This window comes from Amphiprion ocellaris, chromosome 11, assembly GCF_022539595.1.
Source record: "Amphiprion ocellaris isolate individual 3 ecotype Okinawa chromosome 11, ASM2253959v1, whole genome shotgun sequence".
Taxonomy (NCBI): domain Eukaryota; kingdom Metazoa; phylum Chordata; class Actinopteri; family Pomacentridae; genus Amphiprion; species Amphiprion ocellaris.
In genome coordinates, this window is record NC_072776.1 from 17,452,023 (window position 1) to 17,472,064 (window position 20,042).

Here is a 20,042-nt window from a genome sequence, read left to right on the forward strand (position 1 = left end):
CTATTTTATATGAGAACATGTTGATATTCTGTTATTTTTTGGCGACAGAATATCTGCTGACAGTAGGTGAAACTTCGTTTTTCTGGGGACTCCCTCAAGCTCCCCTCCAGATCTCCCTGCTGGTACACTGAGCACCGCTGGAACACACACACACAACACAATCTCAGCAGTGGGCTATGCAGAATGAAGCTTCCTCAGCAGTAAACTTTTATAGATGCCTCTGCTCTGTTGTCTCCGGAGAGATGAGCAAGGAAAGCATAGTTGAGACTAAGAAGTGTATATGTGGCGAGAGACAGGAGGGATGGAAGTACAGAGGGAGGAAGTAACAGAGACAGAGACAGGCAGAGGGAAGCTGCAGAAAGAAGTGAACGAAACGGAAGAATGATTTTTCGCCTCGCTGTTTGATCCTGTTTCTTCATTCCGTTTGATCACAGCTGTGCCTGGAAGGGAGATAAACGGACATAATTGGCCACTCAAGACCAGCTGTCTGCCTCTATAGTGTCTCTGCTGAAATATGTTGGATGATGAAACAGGATCACCATGATACAGTGTGCAAGAAGTACAGGAGCAGTGGGGTGAATGGCCCACAGATATGCATTAAGGACTGGATTATGAGGTGTTTTTTTTTCTGTGGCTCCAACCAACTTGGTGTGATTTCTAAAGTCTGGAACACAGGGAGAGAATTTGGGGAGAAAAAGTCAACAACTCCATCTATATACATGGAAATAAATGAGTTTGACAGAGCTTTAAGGTTCAGGATGGTTGCATTAGGCAGAGTATAACTTTAATTTGCTTTTAGTTGTTTAGTCATAGTCCTGCAGAAGCAAGAGGCTTTTGCTACTTTATCTACACCATGTATCGTGAGTGTGACAGAGCTTCCAAATGAATTCGTTAGCCTCCAGCTTTACCCCTACATGGGGTCGGCTTGTAATAATTAAATATTACATTGGTGCAGGTCGTAGTGCTTTGTAAGTGTCAGCTGGCCATCAATAAAACAAATCATCCATGTCATTTATTCACATAATGGGGTTATACCCCATTTTACCCCGCTACATAATGAATTGACTCACTGCCACAAATGCACTCATTCTATATCATTACTTCACATTAGGAAAGATCAGTTTTTTCAGACTTTATATTCTCTGAATTTGAATTTACTTCTGTTTATTACTCACAATGTAATTTTGTGTTTTGTGGATAATTACTTTGCATATATGAAGACTGGCAAGTGTACTTTAGAAAGGCTACAACACAGCTGTGTGTTATGAACAGTCAAACAGCACATTTAGAAAGAGTGAGTAAATGAATGCTCAGTATTAGAAGAAAAGTATATTGCAGCTTGCTATAAACGGAAAACAATTAGTGACTCTGAAATCAGTTTCCTCCTGTTTGTCTGTAATTTTCTGATTGTTTTGTTTTTTTAGCCCCATTTCAGTCATTCTTTATGACTGCTGTGTTGTCTGGTATGTTGAATGATTTACTGATACAGAGGGGAAGGAAATTGAAATATAACGTCTGTGATGCATTGCTAGCATGAATTTTGCACATTGAAACAATGAAGCAATAAAAAGAGAGTAAGTGACCAGAGAGATGGAGAGCAAGAAAAAAAGATGGATAGAACAAAGAGTGCAAAAAAAGGAGGGGGAAAGGGAGAAAGTGAGAGGGAGAGGGTATTATAGGGCATTAGTGAAATAAGAGGAAAGCAGCAGAGTGTGAAGCAGTAGTTGAGTGGAGCCACCTGCAGTAAACCAAGCCAGATTTATTCCTCTCTTCTGCCATGCACAGGAGGGTTCCTGGCCAAGGTGTATCGTTTTATTAATATACTCTAATCTTTCACCTTCACCGTGTCGTAATTAAATTCTCTATATAATGATCTTGATTAGAATTTGATTATATGACAATTAAAGTGGTGATTGGACTTAAAATAGCAGTTTTCCACTCATTTTAACCAGACTGGAGGTGTTTTTATTGAAATCCAAGGACAAATCTAAAGTACCTCTGTTCACAAAGAGGTCATAGAATTCATTTAAGTAAAATGGTCAACTCAATTTACAACATTTCAAGTTGGCCCTTTATGGTAAGGGTTAGATTGAAACCATTTTATGTGACACTTTATTTGAGTATGCTGATCTTTGGAGCTTTTTCCTTAGGACTGATTTCATTTTAATTATGGTGCAGGTAGCAGGTGTTTACCACCAGGTTTGCAGGATTAAGACTTATCCTTATTCATCTAGTGACTCAGACGGCTGTGTTTTGTTTTTTTTTTTGCCTTTCTTTCTTTTGAAGGCGCATGCAAATAAATTCAAATACATTATGTGTCAATTAGCTGTGCGACTTTGGCAACAAAAAAAAAGAGACATTTGCAGGAATCAAATAAGATGGCATTGGTTGTTTCAGTCATTAGAATAATCATGGCCTAATAACAGAGGAGCTGTTCCACTGACATCATCAACCTAGTCTGCAATGAGTGAATAAACATTAAACCAATTAACCTTTGGCACACACTCTCTCTCTCTCTTTCTCTCCATCTCTCTCTCATCTGTAAAAGGGAGAGGACAATTAGTGGGTCCAGCAGGATGTTCTAATTACAGTTATCATGTCATTAGTAAACTGTTAGAATTCTAGTGTCTTCATTGGCCGTTGGTAATGACTGGAGTAATTAGAGAGGATGGGGAGCGCGTGAGTGAGTGTGTGTTCTTGTGTTTGTACACTTGTGAAGAACAAATGTCCTCGGAGGGAAGGGGAGATCATGGAAATCCTTCAAATGAGGATATTTTCCTGTCCTCGCTTCTTTTAAAAGCTTTGCACACAAAGAGAACTGTTTGTGCGAGCGAGTCTGTGTACTAGCAAAGCCTTCTGTGTCTTCAGGAGTCCCTCCAGAGCAGTGCAGTGCAGTGCAGTGCAGTGCAGTGCAGTGCAGTGCGAGGCCACAGGTTGTTTTTACTTCTTCTCTCCCTTCACGCTGAATCATCCTGTTGTTTTCCCCTTTTCATGGCACTTCAGCTCTTCCTTAATAGCGTGCTCTGTCTCTTTCTCCACACCTCCCTCTGTCAGTGTTTTCCCTCACCCCGATTAAGAAACCTCCCTCACCTTCTTTTTGCCCGGCTTCTCCACGGTGGGAAATCTCTTTACTGTTTCCACCAATCGTTGTTTTTTCACTTTCTGCCTATTCTCTCTGACTCTGTCAATCTTTGTGTTCTTATCCGTGTTGGAAATCCTTTCACACGGCTTGTTAGAGAGACTCATTCATAAACATCTTAAACGGCGCAATTATAGCTTTAAGTAGGCTGTTGTTAATTTTTTTTTTCAATCCTTCAAAGGTATACAACAGATTAAGGGTCCATTGATCTTAATAAGTTCCTTAAATAAACTTTTTTACTATATTAGGAGAAGACATATCATAATAATGTAGCCAGCAATGTTATCAAGCAGCAAACAGAGTAAACTTTTTGAAATCTGAAGAGGGATTAGATGTTGTTAACCATAGACTTTGTTGTTTTTATTATTCATATAAGCTTTTTCACATTGCAAATATCTTAAGCAAACTTTTTTCCAGGGAACAGGCTGCATTTCCTGACATAAGACTTGCGTAACGACATGCCAAAATAATTTTTTTAGGGTGCCACGAACACACCAGTGCCCCTTTTTTTCCTCACTTTTGTTTTTAAATAGCAGATACAGGTAAAAAAAATAAATAAATCTTGGTCGTGCCATCTGAAATAACTTCAGGCATAACATAGCATTAGCTCCAGTGTTCAAAGCTATGAAACATAAAGAGGGATGCATAAGACCGATGTCTGACCAAGGAGACTGATAATTACATTGGGTAGCTTCTCTTAAAGGCATCAAAAAACAAATTAGATCAACTACTGCACCTGAAGTGATTATACAAAAATCTGCCACAACATTAAAACCACTGACATGTAAAGTGAATGACACTGATCATATCATTCAAAAGCAACGTTCTGCTAAGAAATTTGATTATCTGGCATTTATTGGGATGTTATTTTGACACGAGGCACCCATCTAAACACTGATGCAGATCAAGCACGTATGGAAAAGGTATATCCTGACAACAGCAGCCTCACCCAGGACAACGCCTCCAGAGGTCCTGTGTCGATGCTTTGGTGGATCAGAGCTGTTTTTCTGGCACGGGGGTGACTTGCACAATGTTAGGCAGATTGTTTTAATGTTGTGGCTCGATGTAGTTGGCAGTAGGAGACTGTCCATCAGGTGATGTTATAGAGCAAAAAAAAATGTGCGTAGAGTGGAGCTCAGGGTGGCACTGACTGTGTCACTATCACATTCTAAAACATAATTATGTTTTCTACAGTTTGTAGCAGTTTTTACTTGCAAATGATGCCCTGCCAACAGCCACATCACACGAAGAAACACATCTATATGCCGTTATGGAGGGCATGAAAAAAAACGCTGTGTTTAAATTGGACAATCCCCTTCTTTTTTCCCATACTGTTCTCCCAGCATTAGTTTTTCAGTTTTTCATTTAGCCGTTGCTGCTCTCTGTTATTGATCTTAAATCTTTCTCTGTATCATCTGTCCACTGTTATATTCTCTGTCTACTCTCTAAAGCCCTACAGATCAGGTAGTGTCTTTGCTCCTGAGCTGAGAAGCTTGTTCTTCTGTCAGTACTTTTTTCTGTCTCACACACTCAGCCTTATTTTTTTATGAGTCATTTTCCTCTCTTCTCTCCGTTTTCCCATCACTCTTTTCTTTCTCGGCTCCTTTGTAGTCCTCCACCGTCCCTCTCTCTCTCTGTTTTACGAAGATACAAACGCACACACTCGCTCTGTAGTTTTCCACTGTGTGTCAGAGCAGGGCACCTGGAGAACACAGCCCCACCTGTTTGTGTGTCTGAATGTGCCTATGCTGTATTTTCTGTCCAGTGAGCTTTTCTGAGCTGCTGACTTTCTCCTTTCAGATGATGAGAGACAGATGTTCTGGCATTACTCTCCCTTTCTTACTTTCACCCTGCTCTGCCTTTTCTTCCTTCCTCTCCTCTCCTCTCTCTTTCTGTCCATTCCCGAGGTTTCCCAGGTTTCGGTGACTAACGGCTGCTTGGTTTTGATCCAAACAATACATTTCAGTTTGTTATTTTCAGTGTTTCTCATATTCCCAGAGCCACACAAAAGGCTTTTACTACAAATGTATCTGTATTTTTTTGCCGTTTAAGGAAACAATGCCTGAAGCGTCTGGTTGGTGCTTCATGATGCTGGAACCAAGCCACTCCACTAAAAATGCATTATAAAGTAGTAAAAGAAATGCATGGAAATCAATGGGGAAATTAGCATTCTTCCCGCAGGCTTTGATGCAGATGGTCAGAATATATTGATTGCTAGATTTAGCGACCTGTTCCCTACAAAGGTCACAATAATGAGAATGCCAGACTTGTAGTGCAGTTCGGAGCTCTGGGATCAGTGTTCATGGATAGTAAGTTGATGGTCTTTCGCTTAACAAGCGTTCTGGTTAGCTGGGTGAGACACATTTTCTCAGTTTCATACACAAACACTTACTAAACCACTAATGCTTTCGTTATGAGGTCGGGCCAATGGAAATAAATGCAGACTCCAACATATTAGCACAGTTCTCTCAGACTAGAGAATCGATTGCTACAGGCAGAAAAGTGTCTCTTTAGAGTCAAATCCGACTCCCTCAGAGGGAGAGTGAATCTCTAAGAGAGTTTAGAAACAAGGTCAGAACATTTGCATTTGGGGCCAACAAACAAGGATCTAGTTCAGTTGTGCTAAGCCGCTCCGTGTGGAAGTGTGTGTGTGTTTGCACATGTTTGAGACCGTGGTAAGTTTTTATTACATTTCAGTATGGCTACATCTGTGTGTGTGTGTGTTGAGGTATACGCATGTGGGGAAAAGTTGCTGAATAGGTGTTATCAGGATGCAATACCTCAGTGGCGGAGAGCCATAAATAATGCAGTGACCTGTCTGATATCCCTGCTTGACTGCTTAGCACCATTTACCGCTGCTTATCTTGTGTGTGTGTTTGTGTGTGGTCTGAATTCAGTAATGTCTAAGCCAGAAGGGGGTAAGTTATGTTCAGCGGTTTGTGTTTGTGTTTGCGCATTTGTTGTGAATATGTGGTCTAAATACAGCCTCTCCCTGATGATCACACAGGCTTATGTGGTCAAGAGAAAAGCGGTCGTGTGTAAAAATCGGGGTCAAGAAGAGGGAAGTGTGAGACAAAGAATATAGTGATGTTTGGATGCGGTGTTTTTGTCTCGGAAAAATACAAGCTCACCACTGCACTGAATGGAGCGGCAGGCCCAGCCACGATGGAGCAAAAGTTAAAGCATAGTTAAAGGACCATTCTGTCTTTTACCTGCTTGTTAATTCTTGACATGACTTCAGACTTTTTCCCAACTCAGCATCTCCTCTGTTCTGACAGACACACACACACACACACACACACACACACACACACATTGCTCCTCCTTTACAGAATGCAGGCCTGAGTGCTATAGTGTGAATATAAATTAGCATTGCTATAGATTTACTTTGGCAAGCTGTATGTGTGCACTTTCTTGTTTCAACTCTCTGAACCTCAAAAAATTCTCTGCTGGCAGATTTTAAGGTATGCTATATTTTTAAAAATCACCAAAACTACTGAATTTATCAGAGCCTGTGACAGCAACATTAAATTAAAGCTTTAATCATAATTAATCAAAAATCATTTCATTCTACATGTCTTTTTTTTTTTAAAATCCCAAATTAAATTGTATGCCCTAATCAAATTCTGTAAAAAAATAAATAATTTTGAGCTTCTCCCCACAACCATTAAGCTATTTGTACCTGAACTTTGACAAAAGTCACATTACAAAAATCTGCTGAATTGGAGCGTTGTTATAATGTGCTGTTTCCTGAGAGGTGCAGGACTTTAAATTGCAGATAAAAAAGAACCCACAGTGAGTAAAAACGTAACAAAAGCAAAAACCGGCCTCAACCCTGTTGTTCAGAGGGTTTAGACGTAAAGATAGCAGTTAGTCTTCTACTCCCCTATGAACTGTCCTACCACAGCAGGGACTGCATATGCGTGTGCATGGAGCAGATGAACTAAAAATATCAAATTCACTTTAAAAGGCACCTCATGCAAGACGATATCATGCACTCATCGCGTCAGCTTGCGTCATTTCCTGCCCTGTTTGGATGCGATAATCGGTGAATGGCTTTCTGAATGTGTGTGTGTCCGGAGATTAATAGACTCTTAAAGTGGAGCAGACACAATACTTCATGCACACACAGCACCTCCCTCACTATCACATCGGCCTTATTCATCAGACACTCGGAGGTGCTGTCTTTATCGGCTGTATGCCAGAGGTGAGAGGGAGAGAGGAGAGGGAAGTCAGACCGAGCCAAAATATATTTGAAAAAATGGATAAACCGACAGAATAAAACTCCTAAAGTAGCTTTTACTGAAGTGAACTGTTGCACATGTGTTCATGTTACTATGTCCACCCACTATCTGTACGCTGCTCAGTTTGTCGTGCCAGTTAAAATTCAAAGCTAGGGAAAGAGTAATGTGGTCTTTTTATTAACTATGGAAGAAAAGAAATCTTTTATAAAAGTGCAAACCTCTCCCTGGTCTGTTCGTGTTACCGAATCTCATGAAATCGCAATTTTACTCTCACATTTCAAGACTTGCCCCAATAACAGTCGAGTACGCATTACAAGTCCCAAGCAACAGATTATTAATCGGCTAGATTTCTCTATCAATCCTTGTTTTTACTCCCCTTGCGTCACCCCTCCTCAAGTGTTCGTTAAGACGCGGTTAGCTAAGCGGTGTGCTAAAAGTGGTGTTTGGCTGATGCTGCTGTGAGATTCCAGAGTGGTTAAACACTAATCCAGGTGGTGCTGAGATGAAATGCATCTGGCTTGGTTACACAGCCCGTGTAACTCTACTCCTGCATTACTGTACATCACCAGGGAGATTGGAAACAGACAGGAGGAGATAGACAGGACTAGTTGGCTCACAGCATGAGGGGCGAGAGGGAAGCAGACAGAGACACACGGACACAGAGTGGTGATCACTAATTGTTTGCAGACAGAGTGAGGTAGACACCACATATAGATGCCAAAGTGTCAATCACATTCTGTGCTCAACGCTGAAATCTGACCTCCTCTTTAATCTTCCCTTGCTGATTCTTAAACGTATGACATGCATCAGACCATGATCTTGCACATTTTCCAGGCGCGAAAATAAAAGTGAGATTTTCACCGCCCAAGTTTGTTTGACTTTCTCTTTGAATTATATTTGAAGATGGTGCCTGGTAAAGTGTTTATGCTGCGCCTGTGTGTGTGTTAATGTTTGCATGTGTGACTTCTCTCAGAGTAGGTTTACAGTAGCTCGGCTATTAATAGCGGTAAAACATGTTGTATTCTGCTGAGTAGTTTGACTTGGCTATGTCACCCCTCTCAGCACAGCGGCGATAAATAAAACGTCACAGCTCAGCGGGCAAGACGGTGGCACAGACCAACAAGTTACACAACCTCCTCACACAGATCACACAGATTTCTTCCTTTTTATTTGTCTCCTAAGGCAGGTTTCTTGATGCATATTTAGCCATGATTGAAAGAATAACACAAACTGGCACGAGCTTGATTGTGAGTTTGTATTCCTTTTCTCTCAAAAACAGGAAATTATTTCAGGGGTTGCTTACTGGCCAAATATTTCTCATCAAACAGCCGGCATTGACAGATGCTGTTTTTATTAGAATAACCTGTTCCGTTGTGGCTATCATTTTTTCCAAAACAATATTTGCTAGAAACCCATCTGCTTCGTTGGAGATATACTGAGCGATCACATTTTGTGTGTGTTGAAATAATTCCTTCAAAATAATTGATCGCAAAGCACTTATTACGAATTCTCTCTCTTATAATTCATCTTTCTGCGAGTGCTGAAAGACAGCTTATTACTTAAATGACACACTTGTTTTAAATTGGGGTTATTTTGGAGATGTTAAGTGAGCAAACTGACAGCCTTGGCTCCTGAGTCTTTACTGGCTCCTTCTGGGTTAAACTGCCATTATATTGGAAGTACTTGGACTCAACAAAGATCGTATTCATGCATGATGGTTTAACTTTAGTTTCGCGGATTTTAAACAATGAAGAAGTTCAGCTCACGTCGACAGCAGCGCAGTCCATCAAACAGGGCAGACAGCGTTTTGCACAATAGATGCCATACATTTCATACAGTACAGTGGTGTGTGTTATGCCGCTGGGTGTTACAGATACGTATGAGTTACCCATCTATGCCAGAGTACATCTGCAGCAATGAATGAGTGGCATTGTGGATGACATGACACAGACGTATGACTGCTGACAAGTGGATCCGCTCTGTGACAGTAACTGCAGCATCTGGAAGACTGTGTGTGTGTTAGTGTGTGTGTGTGTGTGTGTGTGTGTGTACGTCTTCCTGGACCAGAATGAAGTCTTTGTGCATCATGATGCTACGTTGACCTTTGGCACCATGCACACAGTGACACATGTACAGTTTTTCGTTTCTCATATCCTGTGTCTGCAAACATAGCCCATATCTGCATTTTTTATCTGTTTTTCCCCCATTTACTGTGTGAAATCCTGCATGATCAACAAATGTGCTTAATTTGAATGAGCTCATGCATCCTTCTGGTCAGCGTTGATAAGCAAACCACACTGACCCTCAGATGCCGCTATGAGGGAAGTTATTACAGTATTGTTATTGAAGGTTTATCTGATGGATCGTTCTTTGTTGTCTTTTTTAAAACAAAACATTTGTTGCCTGTCAATAATTATTTATTTCTTCACCTTTTCTCCTGTAGTTTACTGAACTTCTGCTGTCTTACTCTCCCATTATTATGTCTTTTGCCTGCTTCATCACCTTTTCAAAACATTAATCAGTGACCTTATTCCATTGTGTGAACTTGTGTATTACTTCCCCAAGTAAAATAAGCATACACAACAATTCTGAAATTAAACTTTTAGTACTTTTTTTTGAACGAGTTCCATATTGCACAAGGAGATACAGTGAACCAAAGTAAGCGTTGACTAATAGGCTTTTTCCGGGGTTGATACCCTTATTAGTAACCATGGAGACTGATTACTGATGCATTTACAGTAAAAAATAAATATTGATGTCAAAACTTAAAATAACACAAACTCTTTTGGTAAAATGCCTTAAATGTGCTTAATTAAAAGATAAATTTTCAGCATTTATTCTTTGTTGCTGACAGGTCATTGCTTGCAACCAATCAGACAGTGCTGTGGGCGGGACATTACACAGGCAACACAGTGTCTACAGATTTAACTATGGCTGTAGCACTTTTTAAAAATAACTGGGTTTTTTTTGACCAGAAAGTGATTCAAAAAACAATATTGATGACCAGGAAATCCTGAATATCACAGGCCAATCGGTTTGTGCCAGTTGTAATTGATAAACTCCTACACTAAAGCCACAAATAGTAAACATGTACTCATTTGCATATGAGGTGATTTCATTTTCACATCTTCCTCTTTATCTCTCTCTGTCCATCCAGCATCTGAGCCATGCGGTGGCCATTTAGATGCCAGCGACGCCGGTTACATCACCACCCCCGGCTACCCGCTGGAGTATCCACCTCACCAGAACTGTCGCTGGGTCATCACAGCACCGGAGATGTCACAACGTATCGTCCTCAACTTCAACCCGCACTTTGAAATAGAGAAACTGGACTGCAGGTAAGACTTAGATCCATGAACAGCATAGGATGGCCGGAAAGCAAAGGGGTTTAAAGAACAAAAGTGAGAAAGAGCAGTTTAAAGTTATAAAGTTTTAAAGTTGCTTGAGAAGTTAGGTTGCAAGTAAGGAACGATGAGACGATAAACTGCTTTTTGCTCTCTCTGGGGTTTCTGGCTCCACCAGCCTGTCTGTGTGAGAGTTGCTGGGAGTATCTGATGAACTTCAGCCCACTCTCCTCCTGTTTCTCTGGCTTTAGCTATCCCATAATAATCACTTTGGGACCTCCCTTGGTCCCCTGTCTCTAATTATCAATGTCTAATTACAACACATTTACTGTTCCAGCATGGTTTTCACACTTTGGGAGAATTAACACAGATTAGAGGATTTGGTGTCCATCATTGTTTTTGGCTGTTTGGCTTTGGTTGCACGGTGAGACAGACAGAGAGGCAGAGAGTTCGGCAGCATGAAAGTAAAAATAGAGCAAGCAGAGATAAAGGCAGACTGAAAAAAAGCAGGACATTATGGAAAAATGCTGGCATTGTGGTATGGGAAAACAAATACACAGTGAAATGTACAGAAGCAATGATATGCAAAAAGTCGCTGGGATCTGTGCGAAAGACAGAAAACACATAAACACACAACTGTCATTTTTCCATAACAAAAACTTGTGAAGTCTTCTGTCATGTGCCTTTAAAGAAACGACTGGCTGGTTCCCATCTCAGTGACTGCCACGTCATGGGTGAATGCATCCTACACACAGTGGAGGAGGAACCTTTGAGGCAATATGGGCACAGCGAGTGTAAAAGGCTACAGATCCAGAAACACACACACACACAGTACAAATACACACACTTTTCACCCTCTCCTGCTATGTGTCTGTTCTGGTGCGTTCCCGTCCAGTTATTAACATTTCAGCCATATCAATTATAGATAGGTGAATTTCCCCACTCAGATGTACCAAAATCATTCAGACATTTCTTTGTTGGAATTGCAGCATCAATATTTCACCGGCTGCCTGTTTGTTGAAAGGCTGAAAGGTTGAAAAGGAGCGCTGTGCTTTGCTCTGTTCAGCTTTTCTTTTGCGCTGCGCCGTGGAAATGAAAGGCACACTGCTCTGCCTGTCTCCCTGTTCTCGTCATTTTTTCAGTTTTGCTCTACATTCAGTTTGATACATTAGATGCTCCCTCTTTCCGTCTGCATTCTTCTCCCCCTTTCTCTCCCTTTTCTTTATCCCCTCCGCTGCCTCTGCCCCTCTTTCCTCTTTGAATTTCTCAGATCCATTTAGAGTCCGGTCGTTCCCCAGGAGGAGGAAATCTAGTTGAAACTTCAAAAAACAACAGGCACTGATTTATTTATTATGGTGCCTGCATACAGTATATTTGCTGTATGTGTACAGTGTATGCTTTTGTCTTACACTGCCGTTGGTGTATTTGCATGCTTTTATTTAAGTATCCGTGGCACCATTTGAAAAGTCATAGTCCAGACCATGTTAGTAGAGAAATTTGCAGCGTTGGTGGCAACATCTCAGGCTTAATAGTTATTTACAAGTGCCCCACAGCGCAGAGCTATTTAGGTCTAGAGGCGCCCAATGCCCTGAGTGTGTGTCTGTGCATGTGAGTTTGTGTGTGCAAGGGTAGGCTGAAATTGAGCTGTTAGGTTCAGAGTTCAAAGAGGCCAAGGAGAAGAAGCTGATGGATGGTGTGTGTGTGTCTGTAGGGGGCAGACATACATGGTCACCCTGTGATTGTCAGCAAAACAGCAAAACACACACCAGTGTCTGTGTCTCTGTCTTTCTAATGTCTCTTTCATTTAATACGGTCACAGGAACATTATCCATGTGTTTCCTTTCTCAAGCCTGTTAAATTACAGCTTTGAGAAACAGAAAACTACTGTTAATGTTCAGTTTATGAAGAGGGGAGTGCATACACATCTTCTGGGGACAAAGGAGTTATCTGTGTTCACAGACTACATTATGATCAGGGATATGGTTCCTCCTAGTCTCTTTTTATTATATAAAAAACTCATGATAAGGTGGCATCACAAAAGCATCCATCAACACACACATACTGTTCTGAATCTGCATGCCCTGGGCAGACATCTATCCACTGTCTATACAACACTTAATCCTCAGTGGGGTCATGGGAGGGCTGGAGTCTCTCCCAGCTGACTTAGGGTGAAGGCATGGGACTCCCTGGACAGGTCACCAGTCTGTCACAGGGCTACATATAGAAACAATCACACTTGTATTCACACCCACAGACAATTTAGAGTCACCAATTAACCTGAGCATGTATTTGGACTGTGGGAGGAAGCAGGAGAACCCGGAGAAAACCGATGGATGCACATGGAGAACATGCAAACTCCATACTCCCAGGAAGGCGGGGACGCGAACCAGGGATCTTCTAGCTGCAAGGCAAAAGTGCTAACCACCAAGCCACTGTGCAGCACCCTGGTCAGACAATGATTGTTTTATGTTGTCACTATGATGAAGCAGTGCAATCTATTATGATCCCGATTGCAATTTAAGATTGGAATCTGTAATCTATAATGCATCACATTTTGTCAAGCACTCCGTTGGCTGTGCGGTCAGAATCGATGGAGCGGTTGTCACAAGAAAGGGAGATGTTTTCATTAAGATTCATGTACAGTAGCGATTTAAGTGCAGGGAAGCAGCTGAGGGGAATGAAAGAGATGAACACGAACACTGACAGGCAAAAGTCCTCCTTCCAAGATAACTATGCCCATGACCAATCATGTCTCACCATCACTTCCCGTTTCCTATCACATGGTGGTCAACATGGTACTACACAAGTCCATCAAAGGTGACGGGTTCCAGTTATAAAACTGTGGCATCTGTAGTGCCTGTGTGTGTTTCATGCAAAGGGTGAACCACATGATAAGCCAGTACACAGACAGAGGAGACTTTGTGTCACTGTGCATTTTTTTTCTATCTTCTTAATTTAGCTGGGATGAGTGATAAATAATGTTTAATATTGCTGTCCAGTTATTCAAGATATTTCTGCTTGATTTCATTAGAGGAAGACTTATGTTGGTGTCACTTGTTGCCTCCAGGTTTGTAGGAGGCAGGGAATCAAATTTGTTTATAGCTGACCCTGACTGTGTAAAGTCAGCTGTCCTGGAGGTCAGCGACAACCAGTATTGTTTAAATATGTGTCTGTCCTGCAAGGCACAGAGAGTTGGACATTCCAAAGGTACCACAAATAGTTGTGTAATGGTTGAAAAAAAAAAACTAGAGAGAGAAGCATACTTTCTCACTTCTGTACATGGCACAATGTAGGTGTGAATTTTAGATTGTCACTTTTGGAAAGATGCAGAAGTGGTCAGACTCGCCCCTCCTCCACCTCCGATCTGACAGAAAATGTGGAGGAAGGGAGTTTTGAAGCCATGACCAACCAGTCTGAAGGCTTAAGGTTCCTCATCAGAAATGCTTGAGTGTTGAAGACTGCAGCCAAGAGAGGTATTTGTAGTGTTTAGAGTCTGTCACTTAGCATCACATCTCTCTTACTGTAAGCACAAGTTCTCTTTTGGAGCTTAAATGTATGATTTTGGGAAATATGCGTATTTGCTTCCTTGTTTAGAGTTATCTGGTGACATTAATGCCACCTACAAAATGTTTTATTAAGGTTATCGTCCAACATGTCTTCAAGAAAAGCTTCAAAACACCTCAACTTTGATTCTACAATTCTCTGGAACTCTACTGGAGATATGTAACGCCATCATTCCAAAAGATAATCTCTCATTTGATGTTTTGATAATAGCAGTCAGTCCAAAATTTCCCACAGGTGTGTAGCTGGGTTGAGATCTGGTGACTGCAAAGGTCAGAGCAGTCACTCTGCTCTGACCTTTTACATAATTTTCGTCAAACAATAACCCCATCCTGTAAAGACCACATCCATCAGAATAAAAATGTTTTATCAAACGATGCAGATGATCATTTAGGACAATTTTGTATTGATTTGCAGTGACCTCTGAAGGGCCAAATCATGCCAGCAAAATGCCCCACACAGAATAGGAGAGGTCAAAGGTGCAGGCTTTTCCTTTAATTTTACACTCATCAATACATGTACATTCAATATTAAGCTCTTGCCAGGAGAGTGTCAGCTTAGCATAAAGAGAGCGACCTCCTGGAGTCTTTGAAAGCAACTAAGCATATTTCCCAAAGTGCCAGACTTTAACAATGCAAATGGCACTCGATGACTCGAGTCTCGATGCAGCAACAAGTCTAGTTCTCTCACAGTTTTTTCAGATGTAGTCCCTGGTGTTTTTTTTTTTTTTTTTTTTTTTTTTTTTTTTTTTTTTACAAGCATACTGGTGTGAAAAGCCACAATTGCTTGTTTTTTCATTCGCAGAATAGAGGCGAAGCACCTCTCTTGACTGATGTGGCAACTTCTGTTATAGTAAAGGTCAAAACAGAGCTACTAAAAATGTTTCTTAAAGTTTACAGCATGTAGCCTTTTGAGGCAGCGGTTGGTTGTCTATTTCACATTTTCCTCTTAGCTCACTGCACTGCTCCGTCTCTGAGAGCAAGATCTCTGTTTGGAGTGTTTGGAAAGGACGCACACGCACACACACACACACACACACACACACACACACACACACACACACACACACACACACACACACACACACACACAGCAGCTTAGGGAAAAGTGCAGCGTCAGGGTCCGCTGAGGGCAGGCTCAAATCATCCTGACAGCTACCTCCTCTCCCTCTCCTCTTTCCTCCTGGCTCTTTCCCCGTTCTCTCGATTCATCTCACCCTTCCTCACCCCTCCCCGCCCCCTCACCACTACCCAATGGACCCCATCTATCATCTTTCATCTGCTCTTGCAACTTTATCAGTCCCACCTTCTCTTCCCTCCTCCCTTCTGCCTCCTTCATCATCACCTCTCCTCTCCTTTTGGCCTCGTCTTGTTCGATCTCCTCTCTGTATCCTTCTGATTTCCCTCCCTCTATCCTTCCCTTCCCTCCTTACCCTCTCCTCACCCTCTTACTTCTGCTGTGTGCCAGTCTTTTATAGGCCAAATCATTATTCAGCATTGCATATCAGAAAATATAGGCTGCAAGCCAAGTGCCACACTCTGCCCCTCTTCTTTCTACCTCTTTATTTTCTTATCTTTCTCTCCTTCCCTTTGCTCTATCTTTAAAATGCATCTCTTCTCTCTTTATCATGTACAGACTTTTTCTCATCCAATATTTGTCCTCATCCTCTGTTATCTGTGTCTATCCATCACTTAAGCCCCTTTTCTATGTCTGAATTGAAATGAGAAACAAAGACACACTCAATCGTATAAGGTTTGCATAAGTTTGCATAAAGGGTAGAAGTAGAAGGTGCAAGCATAGTTGAGTGCTAAAGTAAGCTGATATACTGTGTAAGTACAATTGGCAGACAGTCACGTAGGCCTTTTCATGGCTGTATGGCTTACACAATAAGCGTGGAGTAAAGAAGTGTGTTAAGAAGTGATTTATATGACAGAGAAGCTGCAGTCAACGATAATGGTTTCACTAATGATTCAGACCTTGTCTTTGTATTCTGCCTCAATCAATCATTTAACTTCATGCTAGGTCTCTCCTCTTTTCTCTTCTCTTCTCTTCTCTTCTCTTCTCTTCTCTTCTCTTCTCTTCTCTTCTCTTCTCTTCTCTTCTCTTCTCTTCTCTTCTCTTCTCTTCTCTTCTCATGAATTTTGCCAAACCCCACACATTACCTGGAGACATGATTGTAGCATGACTGTAGGAATATTTTATCGCATGCACACATATAGACACACCTGAGTGGTACACAGAAGTCTCAGAGACCAAGAAAGGAGCAGCAGGGGGAGTGATGTGATGTGACACTGGCCTTAGGGCAGAACGACGGAAGGAAAAAGGTGGAAGGGAAAGACGAAAAGGCTATATGACAGAGGGAGGAAGAGAGGGGAACAGCATGTGGACTAGCAGTGGCTGTTCATTTACCAGCTGTGGGTATTTAGCAGCTGCCTGCGTGTTTGAATTAACATCACAGTGACTCTACCAGCAGGAGAGTCATACGTTCAAACACGCATCCTACCACAAAGCTGAACAACAGAGGTAATAGAAAGCTGCAGAGAGAGAGAAACTAATAGTTCGCGTTGGAACCCAAATGTGTAATGCAACACATGGTTTGAGGTTTAGTTACCTGCTTTTGATAATTCAGAATTCCTCACCAGGCAAACTTTCAGGCAGTGACAACACCAGATGACTACAAAGCAATGCGAGCCATGCTTTTATCCCATACAGCTGGGATCATGAGTGCTCTGCCAAATTATTTATTTGCAGTGAGAGTTGTCTTGTTGGTTTGTTGTTTGGAAATGTGTAATCATCTGTTCATCATTTGTCTGCCTCTGAGCTACACACAGGACCCACAACTATAACTACTGCACATTAAGGTAATTAACACAACAAAGTGATTAAAATCATATCTACAAGTCAGAATATATTAGTTTTTCTTCCATTTTTGCTCTGGGTGTTTTAGTTGTCTGGACCTTTCCCTCTGCTCTTTTCTGGAATCTCCAGTGTCTCATTCTTGTGTACAGTCAAAAATGAAAAGCACAATAAAACGCAGAAGTGACTGAACGTGTCAAGAGTCTTGCTTATTTCAGCTGGAGAGAAAAAGCCCTGAATGCATAGCCAGACCAAACCCAATAAACAGACGCTTCAACCCCAGTGGAAGGTTAGATTAAGTTACCCTCCACTGCTTAAGAGACCCGATGATACAGACGAATAAATCTGAAGATGGCTCATTTTAGGAAATCCACCCTCTCTCACATACACACACAAACCTTTAGGTAGGGGAGGTAATAATGATAATATCAGTGCTGTGATTTACAGACACTCCCCGGGGCCCTGAAGGTCTGCCTGATCAATGTCTGTTACTGTAGTAACTGTATGTGTGCATATGTGTGTGTGTGTGCGTGTGTGTGTGTGTGTGTGTGTGTGTGTGTGTGTGTGTGTGTGTGTGTGTGTGTGTGCGTGTGTGTGTGTCAGTGAAGGACTGATCCTGATCAATGTGTGTTAAAGCCATAATGAGGAATCGATTGGTTGTCCTGGAGACTATTGCTGGACACACACACATGCATACAAATACACACATGTACACACACACACTGTCCAGCCGTCTGCAGTAATAGGCCTATTACTTGATATCAGTGAAGTCAGTCATCCTCTTCACTCTCTGTTAACTGCTTCGGAGACGGACGGACGGACCGCTGCTGCTTTAAATCTACTCGCTTATATGCATTATAAACAGAGTGCTAGTGTGTGGATCATACACTTTAAACCAACACCCTCCAGTATTAAAACACCTGCCTTCACAGTGTTTTACTATTACTATATGTAATATTTTTAGCTATCATTGAGAAGCACATTTTCTTCTGTCTCTTAATCCTGAGCTCTGCAAACACTTTTCAGAAACCAGTTTTGAGACTCGCCCTGTAGACATGATGACTATTCCATGGAAGGCACAATCATGAGAATAAGAAGTAGAAGTAGGTGGGAATCATCAGCAGCAAGTGTTAAACTACAGCTTGTTGTGTTTTATGAGAATTATAAGTGTTGCAAGAAACATGCCTGAGCTGCCAGAGAGCCCTGCTGAAATCACCAAATCCAGATTTGTTGTTTGTCCTGACAGAAAACCAAAAGTCCGGTTTTACTTCCCTACGAACCACCTTAAAATATCTTAAAGGATTTAGTTTAACTTCATTGTGTGACTCACATGACTGAAGCAGGAAAGAGTGTCTCTATATATGCATTTATGAATCTCCTCGTAGCTCATAGTTTCAGTTCCTTTAACATTTTTTGCTAGTGGCCGTCCCTGACTTTACTTCCCTTTCTGCAAAATGTGCATGTGAAAACGGCGAAAAGCCAAAACGAGAGAAAGACTGAACAAAACAACCAAACACAAGCATAATAACTTGAATGTATTCTGAAAAATACCTCACAGTATCAGAGCTTCAAGTTCCAGTAAGTGCCTTAAGCTACAGCTGATTTTACGGTTAAAAATACAGTGTGTTGTTTGTGACCTTATTCCCAAGATTCTTAAGTTTGTTTTCAGCTCAGTTTGATTTAGTTCAGATCAGATTAGGGCCACATTTTCCATGTATTGCCAAAAGCAGGTAAATTGTAACATCAGCTGTTCATAACAAGATAAGAAGAGGAAACCAAACATTTTAACGATTTAGACGATTTAAATTCGGACCAATTAACAACTTGATAATGCTTAAATAGATTTTCATTCTCTCTCTGTTTCTTCCCATCATGACAACACTGTCACACAAAAATGCAAGTGTAGCCTGATTTTAGCTCGTTTTATTGTGTGCATGTGTGCTCCTTGCAGACGCTCCGTCTCCTGCTCAAGGCACCCCTGATGTTTGAAAGAAATGTGCAGGTGTCAGAAGACAACTCCAAACCTAAAGAGAGAGACAGAGAATGTGTGAAAGGCAATTAAGCAGAAGGAGGGGTAGAAGTTCATCTGTATCCAAGCCTTTGCCTTGGTTCCCGTCAGGCAGGCTTTACAGAGCTTTCTCGCTCCTGAAACACTCCTGCCCCCAAAACACAAGCAGGCACAGACGCATAAATCTCTCAGAATGTCAGATGCTACAGTCAGTTTTGAGTTTGAGTTGTTTCCACAACTCAATCTGTGCTTATGATCCATGAATGCTTGTCCTTGTTTATAGCTGTTTAGTTTATTTGTTTTTCTTTTCATAATTTCCTTTGTGCAAGCAAGAAAACAAATCTCATTGCTCGTTAACAAATGAATTTCAGGGAAAAGTGTGGGAGAAACAAATTTGGAGTTTTTGTCGTTCCCCATGGCAAGTCTCAGCAAATCACTGATTGGCTGCAGTGAAGTATATCGGGGAAGAGAGAGGAGAGAGAGATGATGGGATTAAACAGTTTGTTAGAAGCTGTGTACCTCCTACACATACACAGATTGGGAACCTCAAACCCTTCTATAGCTGCATGCGAATGGCCAAAGGCTTTGTGTGCGAATCGGTGTGTCTATGTGTGAAACAGAATGTGTGTACGTGTGTGCAGACTAGAAGTAGCTGTGTATGTCTTTTTCTGCTTTCTACTAAAAGCACAAAGCTGGAGGGAGGGAGGGAGACATGGAGGGGCACCTGTCTCTGTCTGTCGAAGGTGGGGAGCTGGCGGAGTGAATGCAGTGTCATGTTCTCTCTCTGACGACGTCTACAGTGTGCCAGCTAAATTTGAAATCCTCTCCTCTTCATTTTGACCCTGTCTCCACACCTGCAAACAGAGCTTTTCCTCAGTGGCTTGGATAAA

At 41.5% G+C, this 20,042-nt stretch overlaps 1 protein-coding gene across 1 annotated transcript in view; it reads left to right on the plus strand.

The window, feature by feature from the left end:
* LOC111575676 (neuropilin-2-like) overlaps positions 1–20,042 on the plus strand; it is a 117,758-nt gene that overhangs the window by 2,903 nt on the left and 94,813 nt on the right. The window contains exon 2 of the mRNA XM_055014953.1: positions 10,541–10,721. Within this exon, the coding sequence (XP_054870928.1) occupies positions 10,541–10,721 (181 nt within the window). The remainder of the gene's footprint in view (positions 1–10,540; positions 10,722–20,042) is intronic.